Below are 16,418 nucleotides of genomic sequence, written 5' to 3'. Positions count from 1 at the left end.
CAAGCTAGCCTGGCTGATGACTGCTGATTAGCCAGAAACCGTTCCCAGGATGCTTGTTTCCGGTCCAGGGAAGACATGGCTTGGCAGTTCGGGCTAGACTATTCCCATGAGGCACAGGGACACACTGATTTGCATATGGCCATGTCTGAGCTGGGGTGGCGGAGGGAGCTAAAGAATGATGATGGATTAAACCCAGATCAGCTGACTGGGGATTAGTGCTTGCATTATTCAACACTCCTGCCATCATCCCCTTTGGTTTAGCTAGGATTCAAAACCAGTCACCCCGAAGTACAAATTGTAATCGATCGCGATTGTAAAAACCTAAGTTAAAATCCCACAAATGTGTCTACGTCACCTTAGGCATTTATATGGGTGGTACATGCAGTAACACCAGAGATAGGTGCCGGTATAAATCCCTCCAGAAGCATAACATTTAAACTACAATGGAGATGGAAGAAAGACTCGTAGTTTTAACCGTGAAAGTATCTAAGGTTCTGTCATAATCACAGTGAGCACCTGCACACAGTACAACAGAGTGGCAAAATTGTGTGAATATCAACAAATGTCATGTGGCCCTCAAGGTGACGTGTATGAACATATTTACAGGGCTGAACTGTCTGGTATTATACAATACAGATATGCGTTGTATTGACTTCTAATCATGTCAAGTTCTAAATGTTAAACATTGGACTCTATGGGGGGTTACCACTGGAAACAACTGTAATCATAATGTTCATTGAGTCCCCTAGGGCTGATGCTATCCATGCGGTTGATCCAAAAGACCTCCCTCTGTAGCAAAAATTGGGCATTTTTCCGACCCTGCAAGATGGGAATTTTTTCGAGGATTAAAAAGCGCAGTTGGCTGATATTGTGATTCATGGAGTTGTAATGGGCTGCCACCGTGAATTTCACATTGTGTGTACGAATATTACTTTTATGTTCATTTGATCTTATGCAAATCTTGTGTTCAGTTTATCCAACATAAGCCAGTCCACACGGACATTTCAACATGTAGATTACGTTTTGACTGTTACATGTTGCGTTGACTTTCAATTTGATGATAATGCCTTTGTTGGGATGTCTTATATTACTCTCTTTTATGATGGAATTACAGTTGCCGCAGTTCAGACAAGGTATAGTTCCTTTGAAATTCAATTCTACTTGACTCGTGGTAGTAGTTAACAATTGTTTCAAGTTCCTCGATTGCTTGTAGGTGAACCTTGAAGGTGTGTCAAATATGTTCCTCAAATTGTTTTCCGTACTTAACATTGACCAATATTTAAGGATAGTTTTCTTTATCTGGTGACTTTGGATCGAATACTTTGATACAAACACACATCTGTTTTGGCCTTTGTCTTCAGGGTTAGTAGTAAGTAGACCTGCTCTTGATTTTTTCTCTGCCTTGTCAACTGCGTTTCCTAAAATTGTGTGTAGATAACTTTTTTTCTTGAAATTGTCAATGCACCTTTTCATACTTTCTTGGTATGGCAGGTGCTCTTTTAAAGATGGCTGGTGGAAGCTGTGGAAATGCAACAGGTTATTGCTGTCGGTGGGTTTGATGTATACTTGAGTTATCAATGTTCCATTGTGATTGGTGATGCAGGTGTCCAAAAAGGTGATTTGATCCTTGCTAATGGTAGAAGTAAATTCAGTCTGCTGATCTACCCTGTTGAGGGTCTCAATAGCCATGTGTAGGTCTGTTAATGATCCCTGCCATAGTACGAATAAGTCATCTGTATATCTTTTATATAGAATTAAGTTCTGTGCCCATTCATTCTTGTTCAGTATGTGATCTTGCTCAAAACGGTACATGAATAGGTTCGCATAAATGGGTGCGGCATAATTTCCCATAGATGTTCCGGAACATTGGACAAAGTATTGATCTGACCATTCAAAATAACTGTGGTAAAGAGTGAAATTAATCAATTCCATGAGAGACTTTTAATGGTTGTGGTTTGTCGCTGTTAACGAGAAATGATTCCCCTGCTTCAATACCCATATCGTGGAGGATGGATGTGTACAAAGATTTCACATCAATTGTACAACGAACAGTTTCTGGTGTAATAAGGTTCTTGATGGTTTCCAATGTGTTAAAAAAATCTGTTGTGTCCCTTATGTATGTTATCATCGATTGAACCAATAGTTGTAAATGTTTATCGAGTTGATGGTTGAAACAATCGGTCTGAATGGTGGTTGGGAGGCGTCTTTATGAATTTTCGGTATCATATAAATATATAGTACTGCTGGATTGCTTTTGATAAGATTCCTCATGTCTTCCAGGGTAATCGTACCGTTACTGACCGCATCATCAATGATTTTAGTGAGTATGCTTACGAACTCGTTGGTGGGATCGAAAGTCAACGGCATATAGATATTGGTATCTTGAACGAGTTCATTAACTTTTTTCTCATAAAAGTCTGTGTCCATAAGGACCATGGCCCCGCCGTTGTCTGCTTGGCGGATAGTGATCTCTGTTCTCAGTGCTATCTGTGCTAGTGCTGCACGTTCTTTTCTGGTGATGTTAGAATTTTAGGACTTGTTCTGCATGAATATTTTGCGCAATTCGTTTGGTAGAACGTAGAACTGTTTCAAATGCATCAAGTACTTTGTGGCTTACAGTAGCCATGAATGTACTTCTGTTCCGTACCCTAGTAATGTACTGTCTTTTGGTCGTTGAGTAGGTTCCACAATGTTATTGAAGAAGTGTTTCAACCTGAGTGTGCGCATGAATATAAACAGGCAAATCTCCGCTTCCAAACGATTTGTGTGATAGGTGGGGACAAAGGAAGATCCATTTTGTAAAGTTTGTTTGAAAGTCCATGAGATTGTAGCGTGAGATGTTAAGCTCAAGATTCTGTGGCTATGTGTGCCCTTTGCTACGGGTTTGGTTTGTTGTGTATTTCTTCCTGCTTCGTCTGGTGGCCTTGTGCCTAATTGTAAACAAGCATTGGCATAGCCAATAGGTCTCGCATTTGGGACCTTATAAGTGTTTAGCCATGCAACAGTTGGTGCTGTTGCACCAAGGATATTCTACTGCATAACTAAATACTTATAGGGTCCAAAAAGCGAGACCTATTGGCTATGCCAATGCTTGTTTGGTTTTTGTTGCTGTTTTGTTTAAGTATAGCTGGACATGGTTTTTGTTAACCGTTCTTTGCATCAAATGGACTTGTTTTTATTGCTCTGAATGTTGTTTCCATTCAGGTTGTAGGAAGCAGTCATTCCCTGGGTTGTGGGAGCTGCCTAGCTGTGCGCATGACCCGAACTTTGCAAATGATAAAAAGGCTTTTCCAGGTGCAATTTACAAGTGTGGAGTGAGTGAGCCCCAGGCAGCATGACTCGCTCACACAGGAGTTTATGTACTGCACCTGCATACTCAGCATGGTTTAAGGAAACTCGACCCACTCCCTCCCAGGCATCAAACACATATTTACCAAAAAACTCTGAGAAGAGCCTGCCTGCTGCACTGACGGCTGGTTGTGTGTGTGCTGGTGAAAGCGTGCACTGACGGCTTGTGGTGTGTGTGTGCCTGGTGGAAGTGTGCACTGACAGCTGGTTGTGTGTCTGCCTAGTTAAAGCGTGCACGGACGGCTGCCGGTTTGTGTGCCTGGTGGAAGCGTGCAGTGACGGCTGTTGATGTGTGTTCCTGGTGGAAGCGTGCATGGACGGCTGGTGGTGTGTGTTTGGTGAAAGCGTGGAATGACGGCTGTTGGTGTGTGTGCCTGGTGGAAGCGTGCACTGACGGCTGGTGGTGTGTGTGCCTGGTGGAAGCATGCACTGACGGCTGGTGGTGTGCGCGCCTGGTGAAAGCGTGCACTGACTGCTTGTGGTGTGTGTGCCTGGTGGAAGCGTGCACTGACAGCTGGTGTTGTGTGTGCCTAGTGAAAGCGTGCACGGGCGGTTGCCGGTTTGTGTGCCTGGTGGAAGCGTGTGGTGACGGCTGGTGGTGTGAGTGCCTGGTGGAAGCGTGCACCAATGGCTGGTGGAAGCGTGCACCGACGGCTGGTAGTGTGTGACTGCTGGTAATGTGTGTGCCTGGTGAAAGTGTGCAGTGAAGGCTGGTGGTGTGTGTGCCTGGTGGAAGCGTGCCCTGAAGGCTGGTGGTGTGTGTGCCTGGTGGAAGCGCGCACCGACGGCTGGTGGTGTGTGTTCCTGGTGGAAGCATGCACTGATGGCTGGTGGTGTGTGTGCCTGGTGGAAGCATGCACTGACGGCTGGTTGTGTGTGTGCTGGTGAAAGCGTGCACTGACGGCTTGTGGTGTGTGTGTGCCTGGTGGAAGTGTGCACTGACAGCTGGTGGTGTGTGTGCCTAGTGGAAGCGTGCACGGACGGCTGCCGGTTTGTGTGCCTGGTGGAAGCGTGCACTGACGGCTGTTGGTGTGTGTTCCTGGTGGAAGCGTGCACGGACGGCTGGTGGTGTGTGTGCCTGGTGGAAGCGTGCACTGACGGCTGGTGGTGTGTGAGCCTAGTGGAAGCGTGCACTGATGGCTGGTGGTGTGTGCTTGGTGGAAGCGTAGAATGACGGCTGTTGGTGTGTGTGCCTGGTGGAAGCGTGCACTGACGGCTGGTGGTGTGTGTACCTGGTGGAAGCATGCACTGATGGCTGGTGGGGTGTGTGCCTGGTGGAAGCATGCACTGACGGCTGGTGGTGTGTGTGACTGGTGGGAGGGTGTACTGAAGGCTGGTGGTGTGTGTGCCTGGTGGAAGCGTGCACTGACGGCTGGTGGTGTGTGTGCCTGGTGGAAGCGTGCACCGACGGCTGGTGGTGTGTGTGCCTGGTGGAAGCGTGCACTGACGGCTGGTAGTGTGTGTGCCTGGTGGAAGCTTGCACTGACGGCTGGTGGTGTGTGTGTGTCCGGTGAAAGCGTGCACTGACGGCTGGTGGTGTGTGTGCCTGGTGGAAGCGTGCACTGACGGCTGGTGGCATGTGTGCCTGATGGAAGCGTGCACTGACGGCTGGTGGTGTGTGTGCCTGGTGGAAGTGTGCACTGACAGCTGGTGGTGTGTGTGCACCTGGTGGAAGCGTGCACTGACGACTGGTGGTGTGTGTGCTTTGTGGAAGCGTGGAATGACAGCTGGTGGTGTGTGTGCCTGGTAGAAGCGTGCACTGACGGCTGGTGGTGTGTGTGCTTGGTGGAAGCGTGGAATGATGGCTGTTGGTGTGTGTGCCTGGTGGAAGCGTGCACTGACGGCTGGTGGTGTGTGTGCCTGGTGGAAGCATGCACTGACGGCTGGTGGTGTGTGTGCCTGGTGGAAGCATGCACTGACGGCTGGTGGTGTGTGTGCCTGGTGGAAGCGTGCACTGACGGCTGGTGGTGTGTGTGCGCCTGGTGGAAGCGTGCACCGACGGCTGGTGGTGTGTGTGCCTGGTGGAAGCGTGCACTGACAACGGGTAGTGTGTGCCTGGTGGAAGCTTGCACTGACAGCTGGTGGTGTGTGTGTGCCCGGTGAAAGCCTGCACTGATGGCTGGTGGTGTGTGTGCCTGGTGGAGGCGTGCACTGACGGCTGGTGTCATGTGTGCCTGGTGGAAGCGTGCACTGACGGCTGGTGGTGTGTGTGCCTGGTGGAAGTGTGCACTGACAGCTGGTGGTGTGTGGGCACCTGGTGGAAGCATGCACTGACGGCTGGTGGTGTGTGTGCCTGGTAGAAGTGTGCATTGACGGCTGGTGGTGTGTGTGCCTGGTAGAAGCGTGCACTGACGGCTGGTGGTGTGTGTGCCTGGTGGAAGCGTGCACTGACAGCTGGTGGTGTGTGTGCCTGGTGGAAGCGTGCACTGACGGCTGGTGGTGTGTGTGCCTGGTGGAAGCGTGCACTGACGGCTGGTGGTGTGTGTGCTTCGTGGAAGCGTGCACTGACGGCTGGTGGTGTGTGTGCCTGGTGGAAGCGTGCGCTGACGGCTGGTGATGTGTGTGCCTGGTGGAAGTGTGCACTGACGGCTGGTGGTGTGTGTGCCTGGTGGAAGCATGCACTGACTTCTGGTGGTGTGTGTGCCTGGTGAAAGCGTGCACTGACTGCTTGTGGTGTGTGTGCCTGGTGGAAGCATGCACTGACAGCTGGTGTTGTGTGTGCCTAGTGAAAGCGTGCACGGACGGCTGCCGGTTTGTGTGCCTGGTGGAAGCGTGCGCTGACGGCTGGTGGTGTGAGTGCCTGGTGGAAGCGTGCATCAATGGCTGGTGGTGTGTGCCTGGTGGAAGCGTGCACCGACGGCTGGTAGTGTGTGACTGCTGGTAGTGTGTGTGCCTGGTGAAAGTATGCAGTAAACGCTGGTGGTGTGTGTGCCTGGTGGAAGCGTGCACTGAAGGCTGGTGGTGTGTGTGTGCCTGGTGGAAGCGTGCACCGACGGCTGGTGGTGTGTGTGCCTGGTGGAAGCGTGCACTGATGGCTGGTGGTGTGTGTGCCTGGTGGAAGCGTGCACTGACGGCTGGTGGTGTGTGTGCTTGGTGGAAGCGTGCACTGACGGCTGGTTGTGTGTGTGCTTGGTGGAAGCGTGCACTGACGGCTGGTTGTGTGTGTGCTTGGTGGAAGCGTGCACTGACGACTGATGGTGTTTGTGCCTGGTGGAAGCAGGAGCATTCACAGTGATGGAAGACACAAATGAAACTGGCGAAGAGGGAGGGGGGGAGAAGGGAGGGGGGAGTGCCAGCAGAGGAGCCTGATTACAGAAATAAAAAACACAGATGGTAGCTGTGCACGAGCTCGTGAACGCAAGCTGTAGGCCAGCAAAAGCCTCTGGTGGCACTTTTAAAAGCCACTTACTAAATGTCTCGAAGAGACAGCGCATGCGCTCTCTCAGGCGAGACCTAAAAAGACTGACTACCATTGGTGTTCAAAGAGGTAGATGGACCCTCTTTTTCTGGTCCTTGTTGATCATGTGTAAGCTGTGGTAAGTTCCCTTGTTGAGCACCGTCAGAGAAAGATCTGTATTGTTCCTGACTGCGTGGTGGTCGACTTCTTTGTTGTGCATCGTCCGACGACGATGCGTCTGTGTCCGAGAACCGACCTGTGTTTCCTCTCTGTTGTCTTCTTTGGGCATATACCACTGCCCAAGTATACACCTCTCCCAACTTGTAATCAACGGTGTTTCGTTTAAACTTCTGGATTTTTCTCTCGTTGATTTCTTTCGTTTACTCTACAAGTTGTTTGTTGAGGTCAGAGAGTGTTTCATTACAGTTTTCGCCAGTTCATATTCTCAGACAGTTCCTGTTTATGTTGAAGAATTTCCTTGTTGCTCTAATGAGCATTTGTTTAGGATAGCCTCCGATTTCTCCGTAAATCATGTATTATTTTTACACTGTGTATACTTGAGTGAAATTCTGAGACCCCTCTTTATTCTCTGAACCATGTGATACTTAATTAAGGTGCTGGCGTGGAGTCTTTGGTTAATGGATTTCTTCGAAATGTGTAAGAGTTGTTTGATATTTGATTGAATTGAGCTGATGCTTGTGCTGATGCCTAAAGGTTTTATTTCCATGTGGCAAACCCACTAACAATTTTCAGATGATAGCACGGAGCTAACATGGTGCACGTTGCATTCTAAAGCACATGTGGGGGATTGTCACCCTCACTTCTGTCAAGCACTGGTCAGTGCATTGTGTTGATACCTCGTTTTCTCTTAATTGCAGTGTATAGCCCCTGAAGAAGGGCATCTGTGTCCGAAATGCATTGGGCATCAAAAAGTGTTGGGTTTACCATTACAGTTATTATGAAGGAATAATAACGGAAGTGAAGAATAATTTAAGATTCATCAACAATGAAATAATGAAGAATACATTTCAAGATGAAACTCAGAGTCCAAAGATTACGTTTTTACCTGAGGAACAACGAACTGAACATTCTTTTGAGTGCACCAGGGAAACACTCTTCTTGTCCCAAGGAGAGTGCTTGTTTTATGGTTGTTGTTCCCACTACATTCTGGTGCCCAAGAAGGACAGAGGCCTTCGTCCTATCCTAGACCTTGCGCTCCCTCATCTTCCTCCTCAAGAAGGAAAAGTTCAAAATGATCACTTTTGCTCAGGTCCCATCTGCCCTGGACCCAGGAGACTGAATGGTTGGACTTGCAGGGCAAAAATTTCCATATACCTGTCCTGCCTGCCCACAGGCATTAACTGTGGTTCATGGTGGGCCATGAGCACTTTCTCTTTTTTTTTGGTCCTCATCTCACCAATAAGCTACTGCAGATCTTACAAAGCCATAATTTTCAATCTGGGTGCCCTTAGGCTTCCTGCACTTGCTTAGGTCACCCGACCAGCCCCTTTTTAGGGTTTTGCTGTAATCATAGGACCAGGTGATTTTACTATAGATGTCATAGTAGTCTCACATCTCGGCCCATGGTGGTAAAAGGTTGCCAAATGTTCGTAGATCTATCACTTGACCCTGCAGATTCAAGGCGGGCCATAGCAAGTGAGGATTTTAGCCATTCTTCTGTTTTAGGGGGTGGGTATCTTTCCATTTTATACATATTTCCCTACGAGCAAGCAAAATCAGACAACCCTCTGTGTGTCTTTGTTAAATCTAAAGTGGAAAGACCGTCATTAGAAAAAACATTAATGAAACATTAATCTTGATGTTAACTTTGAATGTGTTGAACAAATAGTCTCCAACCCCCTTCCAAAACATATCTAATTCGGGGCATTCGTAAAACATGTGGATATCATTGGCTTTAGGTGTCGTGCATCTGGGACATTTTGGTTCAGGCAATGGAGCGAATTTAGCAACTCAGACTGGTGTAGAATAAATCCGGTTAGTGGCAAAAAAAATGATTTTTCTTAAGACTAGCTGGTTTAATAAACTTATACAGTAGTTTTAAAGATGATTCTAAGAGGTCACTAATGGTGGATTTGAAGGGGGATTGTTCCCAAGACAATGACTGCGGTGGAATTCGTGAATTATCTGCATCCAAAAGCTTTTTATACCAGATGGAGATTTCTTTCTTCAATGGCTGGACAGATTGAAAAACGATCTCTATATCCCAAATTCCTCCTATGCCCCCATTGTCTGCCTCAACCCAAGATTTGAGTTGTAGGAACTTAAACTTTGAAAAACTAGGACCTATCTTGGCTCTTAATAATTCCCACGGATGGATTCCGTTTACATCCCCCAGGTCAGACCATATAGAGATTCATCTTGTTTGCGTCATATTCGTTTTTTTATATGAAAACAATATTGGGGCATGGTCTGAAAGATGACTTGGTAATATGGCGACCTCAGACGTTGTGTCCAGGAGATTTCTGTTAGTTAAAAAATAGTCAATTCTGGAGGAATGATGGTATTTTTTGCTATAAAATGCAAACCTGGGGAGGTCTTTCTTCTTTCTCCTCCAGACGTCAACCAACTCCAAGTCATGCATCAGATTCTTCATGGCATGACAGATTCAGGGGGCCCCTACATAATGCTTATGATTTGACCTGTCTTTTAGAGGATCTAGAAGGACATTAAATCCCCACCGACTATCATAGGGGGGGGGGGGCGGGGGGGGGGGTTCTGTGATTAACTTGGACTGCAGCTTGAGAATATAATTTGGATCATCCACGTTTGGTCTATAAAAAGTGCCACAAGTTAGTTCTGTGTCTCCAAGGTCCAATTGTGCTATGATCCACCTCCCCGTTTGATCAGTCTGTGCCAATTTTATGGAGCAGTTGATCCCCCTGCTTGATCACAATTGCGACTCCCCTACTATTAATCGTTTGTTCAGAAGAACAATAACCTTTAATCCAAGGAATACTAGAAAACAATGAATTAGATTCCCCTGAAGTCAAGTGTGTCTCTTGTAAGAAACAGAGCTATGCTGCTGAGAGCTCCAAGTATTTCAATATCAGTCTTTGCCTCCTTAGACATCTCAGCCCGTTTACGTTACAAGAGATAAAACTCATCTTAAATTTTTTTGTCAAATCACCTGCCATCGGCTTACAAATCCTTGACATAAATCGATCGGCCAATTTTTTTTGTACTTCAAGTGAGATGATGTATATTTTTTGTGCCATGAGCACTTTCAGTATGATGTGCTCCCCTTTGGTGTCACCAGTTCCCTCGTGGGTGTTCACCAAGGTGATGGAGGGGGTTGCAGCTCATCTGCAGATATGAGTTGCCAGTCTTCCCCTTGTCTCGACGACTGGCTCTTGAAGGCGGATTCTCCCCAGGATGTCGTCTTCCCACCTCCAGACTGGTGTACAGAAAAAAAATTGATTCCCTTTCTCAGGTTGTCCTGTTAATCCTTTCCCTTGCCCAGCAGGGCTCTGCTCTGGGCACTCTTTGCCATTTCAGCTTTTTTTGAGGTTGCCTGATCAGCCATCCCTCTTCAAATCCCCTATTATAAATATGTTTCTGAAATGTTTACAACATTTGTTTCCACCTTCTCCTTTTATCATCCCCCAGTGGGACCTCAATCATGTCCTCACTTTGCTTATCTACACTCCCTTTGGCCCTCTGCACAATTGTTCACTGAGGCTCCTTTCCTGGTGGCAATTACATCTGCCCTGAGGGTCAGTGAACTTCAGGCCTTTTTAGTCAAGCCTCCTTATCTTGACATTTACCGACACAAACTTGTGCTTTGTACAAGAGGTTCCTTTCTTCCGAAAGTGGTCACTCAATTTCATGAAGGCAAATCTATTGCTGCCTACTTTTTACGCTCCACCTCATCCCTCCAAAGAAGAGGAGCTACTTCACCATCTGGACCCAAAAGAGCATTGTCTTATTTCTCTTCTCTTTTTTTAATAAATTGATTTTTTTTATACACAATTTTTATTGACTTTCAAAAGACTTAGCATTACAGTCGTCATGTTGGATAAAAATATATACAGCATTATTCTTCTCAAGCATATTATTCTTGTCCACACAGATTCCAAGGATACTTGTTAAAGCAGAGCTTATACGTAAAAAGTATGAGATAATGCTGTGAGTATGCGGTTTTCAACAGCATGTGGCATTAAAATATATTCAAAATTAACAATTTTCTAACTCCTGCCCCCTTTGAAACTGGACATTTATCCCTGTTTGCATGTTTTGTTGTGACTCATTTGGTAGCAAGTAGGTCAGTGAGTAAACATACCATGTTGTTAAACAATTTGCAGGAACAGTTCCGGGCAATATGGCTCTGGAGTCAGACCGCATGCTCATTCAACAGTGGGTGATGAGCAGCCCTCAGGGATTAGTAAGGTGCCACAGCTGCTGAACTTCAGGGGTGCTGCAGCAATCCTTTGCATTAGTTGGGAAAAGAGTGTTGTCTTTCTGCCTTGATCGCACACGAGAGTTCAGGGTGAACGCCCAAGTCTTCATGGGGTATGTCAGAGGAAAGCAGGGATGGGCCGTACTGAAAAGGATCATCTCACAATGCATTGTACTCTGTTTCAAAATCTGCTACGCGTTGGCTTAAAAGCCGCCCCCTGAGGGTTTGCATGCTTGTTCTACCAGAGATTAAGCTGCAACAACTGTCTTTGCTTGCGGAGTTCCAGTCATGAATATCTGCCAGGCAGCAGCATAGGCTTCCCTGCACATGTTTAACACCATCGCTGCTAGGGAGATTTTCCTCCTGTGCTGCAGATCCTATATTCCCATTGTTCATGACGAGCTCAGCTCTTCATGAGCACACAACCAGTGTACTGCATGACGAGCTGAGCTCGTCATGAGCAGCGAAGGGGTTAACAAACACTACTGTCTGGACAGTCCGGTTCATAGAGATGGGCACTTTGCCCATTTGGTCCTGCAGAACCTTTTGTGTGAAATTGATCCATAGATCCACCTAATGGGAGGTATTGCTTGGGTATGTATTCTAAGATAAGGAATCTTCTGCTTGAAATCTCTGTCAGATGGACAAGTTACTTACCTTCCATAACGCTTTATCTGATAGAGACTCTATCTAGCTGCAGATTCCTTACCGATCCACCCGTTGTCTCCACTCTGCGAATGGATTTCAAGGTACAGGGTTTTCCCCTTTCAGGAACCTAGTTGTCCATGCCAGTGGTCAGGGCACTTAGTGTCTCAGGCTTCTGGTGTGAAAAGTTGCGAAAAGTAACTTATGCTAGCACTCCGAGGTGGCGCAGTGGTACTGCTCATGAAAAAAGTTCTGGATCCAGTCTGATGCTTGGGGATAATTCTAAGGTAAGGTTTCTTCGGCTACATAGTCTCTGCCTGATAAGGCATTACTGAAGGTGAGTAACTTGTCTAGCAACCTCATATCGAGGAGGTTAAGGCTCTGTACTCCAGTGTTTCAGTCACCTGCTGATATTTGGGAGATCAGCAAAGAAGTGCTGTGGAGACACTCAGCACTGAGCAGGAGGCTGTGTGTACTACGCTGTACAGTGTTCATCATGTAGTCCGACCTGCATCATGGTAATGGGGCTTCAGCCACTGTCATAGAAGTGGTCCCATTGTGCAGTACCTATAATCAAAACTGCTGTTACCTAGAGTTATTTCGGAAAATGGTTTAGGTGTGTGTTGCACAGATAAAGGGATTGAATTATGTTTAAGAGATCAAGGAAGTGATGTGCAAAGAGCATTGCTGAGAGTTAGAATCATAGGTGTTTAATTGGCTGACGAAGTCTTTATTAGTGTGAGGATTTGCAAAACGATCCAAAATCCTATTTGTGATTTATTTTTCTTTTTTTAGACGCTAAACAGATTATTAATTACTCATATGGTTTTGGTACCAAACTCAGTGATATTAGTTTTATATCTCTTTTTTTTGTTTTGTATTAAAATTTCAAGTGAAGCTAGCAGTAACTCTTGACATAGGAAGACCTAGATTTCCCACAGGAAAAACGGCTGTACCCTGCGGTTTAGCGATAACAATGATACCTAGCTGAGGATAATATATGTTCACTTATTCTTTTGGTTGGAATAGAAAAGACTAAGCGTGATGTCTCTTGTAGGTGCCTCTTACCTGGACAGTCCACGTTTCTGAAGAACAGAATGAATACCTACAAGAACATCAGAATGAGTTTATCGAGGAAACAGTAAGTGCCAAAAAATCAGATTTTTCAGAGGACGGAGAGATGAGATGCTGTAGAATTTCCGTATGTACAGGGAAGGTGCATACATATATATGAAGAGCATACTATGATAACCAGGTAAAGGTGATGAAACTAATGCATGAATGGTTGTGAGCTAGAAACATGGATGATAGGGATTTGAGGGAAGACCATAGGGAACTAGCATGCCAAGATAACAGTGCAGTAAGAATTTAGTTCTCCAGCATTGGATCTTTTATAGATTCACCTGCTTCAATTATTCCCCATTGCCAGACTAGGAACCCCCAATAACAATGTTGGTACACCAGTGTAAGCCTTACACTCAGTAAAAAATAAATGTCATTTTTCATTTACAACCTATCCACATTATTATAAATTATCCAACATGTAGCCAATCCAGCACCCTCAGTTGTTTCCTTGTCTGTAGCTACAAACTGTTAGATTTTCTAACACATGTTACAGTGAGTAACCCTCTCCAAAAGAAGATTTTTTAATTTTTCATAGACAAAACATCTTCTTTAAAATGTCTGAGCTGGATCAGATGAAATCTCTATTATGTGGCATTTGTAAGACTTTCTCATCGAAGTCTTCAGATAGAGAAAGAAGGTTAACTAGCCATTTAAGAGGGGAAAGTTGAGAAAAAACTACCCCTCACATGAATATAAGACTGTTTTGGCTCATTCTGATAAGTCTGTAAGAAAGGTTTCAAAGCTGGCATTTAGAACCTATGGCCCTGCTGTAAAGGATCAGACATCTTGGTAGCCGCTAGCCTTCTTAGAGGAAAGTGAGATTATTAGATCGCATTCTTGCAAAACTGAAAGAGGGGTGGAATCCGCTGAGGAATAGGTGGTTAAAAAGCCTAAGATGACTGAGGAAATACCATTTCTGATAGAAACTTCTAATTGCAGATTCCACACATTTTGAATATTCCTCAGGTGCCAGACTGGATCCGGAAACTTTCCAGCAGTGCTGGTAGGTGGCACCATATGGCTCCTCACTGACCCTATTCTGCTCTGAAAATGACATGCAAAACCTATATAAGTGCCATTCCTGAGCACTGTCAGCTCTTGACTTTCCAAGCCACCAGACGTGGAGCCAGAGCTCTCTCTTGAATTTGAGGCACTTTAGTATTTCTGATAGATACATCTGCCAGTGGATCCCTCACCTTGTGAATATCCCCCTGCGTCAGCAACGTTCGGAAAACTCTTTTGTAGCACGCCGGCGTGGACGACGTCACAGGAGCACGGCATCGCGCGCGACTCCGGCTGATGTCACCGACTCCTTATTAGGCCTACGTCGGCGTGATGACATCAGTTCCCTTTTTTCCGCGTCGTCGACGCTAACGGTTTCTGAGATCTCTTGTCTTGCGGATAGTAACTTTGTTGCTATTTGTGTATTTCTGTATCTTTTCAAGCTGTTGTTCTTCGCCGAAGATGTCGTCAAAGAAGACAGGGTTTAAGCAATGTGGATCGTGTGCCAGGATGATGTCTATAACCGATCCTCATAGTGATTGCTTGTGGTGTCTGGGCTCGGACCACAATGTCGGAGGATGTTGATCCTGTTCAAAGATGAACCTGAAGGCTCTACGTGAACGAGAGGCTAAACTTCTTCTGGCCAAGGTAAAGGGAAAAGATGCCAAGAGGTCTTCGAGGTCAAGATCCAGACGCTCGAGATCGAAGACGAGGTCGAGATCGAGATCCAGGTCGAGGTCTCGATCGGAGTCGGCGTCGAAGTCGGCTTCGGGTCATGCTTCAGGTTCCTCGAGGAAAAAACATAAGAGGAAGAAGCATAGCTCGAGGCATCATTCCGGCAAGGAGTCGGATTCGAAGAAGAGGTCTTCATCCCGTAAGCACCTTAAGGACTTTTTGTCTCCCTCACCATCTCGTGAGCCTGAAGGTGAAGCCTCGCCCTTTCAGTCTCGAGGGCCATCTCCGGATCCGGAACAGAATCCGTCTCTGGATCCGTGTCAGGTTTCAGGTTTTAATGTCTTCATTTCGATAATAAAATCATAAAAGACAAGTTAAAAACATTACAAAACAAAACAACCACTATACATTAAGTTTTATATAGAAAGCCATTAAACATATTATTAACTTTACACTAAAATCACGGTTAAAACTAATTATTAAACTTATCTTAGTTTTACAAGACATGTATATACCTGGTGCTAAAAAGAGCAGACTTAGCACATTTTATAAGTGAGATCTTACATGATACAATTAGGATAAGTTCCTTCTGGTCCTAATTGCCCATTCCCAGCCTAAAAATTTGGCCAAGCATATCACAAAAGTTTCCGAGGTATTAGTTTTTAACACCCAGATCGCCTCGGAAGACCTTCTACAAGAAAGGCGTTTGAACAGGGGTTTTAGCCATGTAGAACGAGGTTTTGAATACTGCGGACAGGCAAACAATAGATGACCTTATGTTTCTTTTTGATCTGGGCACCAGCTACAGGAACTAGAGGAAGTTTTACCCCAGGATGAGGTAAATGAGTTCAAAGGTAAGGCACCCACTCGAAACTGATGATAAAGTTTCTTGTCCAGTGGTCTGGTGATGGTGTCCCAGTAAATCTCACGGGAGGGATCTAGCTTAAAGCTTAAGAATCTTCCCGTGAGGCTGCCAGAACTGGAGGCGGTTACCAAAGAGTGGCGGGTTGAGGCCCAGTATAGTTCTTTGAATTCTTTTTTAGATGGGAAAGTGTTGGTGCCTGGGGAGACCCACAGATGTTGTAAACCCATATCATGCAGGCTCTTTTTCACCGAACGAAGCCATGGGATTCGTTCAGAGCCCCCCATGGACCTCACTTCTGCCAACTCCTTAGCAAAGAGTGTGAGATCCAGGGAGGTCCACAAGCGCCTCCAAGTAGCCACTACTCTAAATCTAGCCATGTCTGTAATTGGTGGGCATCCCATATCATGACAGAGGGGTATCGATGGGGAGGATTGTGGCAACCCTACCAGGTTCCGAAGGAATTTGCACTGGATTCTATAGAGACTAGAGAGGTCCATAAATCCCCATAACTCAGCCCCATAAAGTATGGCGGCGTTTATTTTAGTGTCATAAATTCTCATGGCAGGGATGACCCGTTTGGTAATAGATCTCTTCTGCTCACGCAGAAGACATCCGGTCAATTGGGAGAATTTTAACTGCTGGGTCGCTATTTGATCTTTCCACGACAGACGGCGGTCCAAGGTGACCCCCAGATAAGTCATGGTTTCAACTTGTTCCAAGTTGACCCCGCTCATTTGAACGTTACTGCGTACAATGTTATTCCTGGTTAAAACCATGAACTTAGTTTTGCCCACATTTACCTGGAGATCATTTTTCACACAAAACTCCTCAAAACGGTTCAAGGCCCGCTGTAGGCCTGCCCGGGTCTTGGATAGGAGTACGGTGTCGTCGGCAAAGATAAGCATGGGGAATTTGGTCCCTGCCAAGGATGGGGCATCAGTATG

General features: G+C 46.0%; 1 protein-coding gene across 6 annotated transcripts in view; it reads left to right on the top strand.

Annotated features, from left to right (window-relative positions):
• The window catches only part of LOC147750884 (uncharacterized), a 1,319,653-nt gene that overhangs the window by 865,671 nt on the left and 437,564 nt on the right, over positions 1–16,418 (top strand). For all 6 annotated transcript variants that reach the window (XM_086918405.1, XM_086918419.1, XM_086918411.1 and 3 more), the window contains one exon: positions 12,865–12,948. In XM_086918405.1, coding sequence (XP_086774531.1) covers positions 12,865–12,948 — 84 coding nt within the window. The remainder of the gene's footprint in view (positions 1–12,864; positions 12,949–16,418) is intronic.

This window comes from Lissotriton vulgaris, chromosome 1_1 (assembly GCF_964263255.1).
Source record: "Lissotriton vulgaris chromosome 1_1, aLisVul1.2, whole genome shotgun sequence".
Lineage (NCBI taxonomy): Eukaryota > Metazoa > Chordata > Amphibia > Caudata > Salamandridae > Lissotriton > Lissotriton vulgaris.
This window is presented reverse-complemented; position numbering and strand designations above follow the sequence as displayed.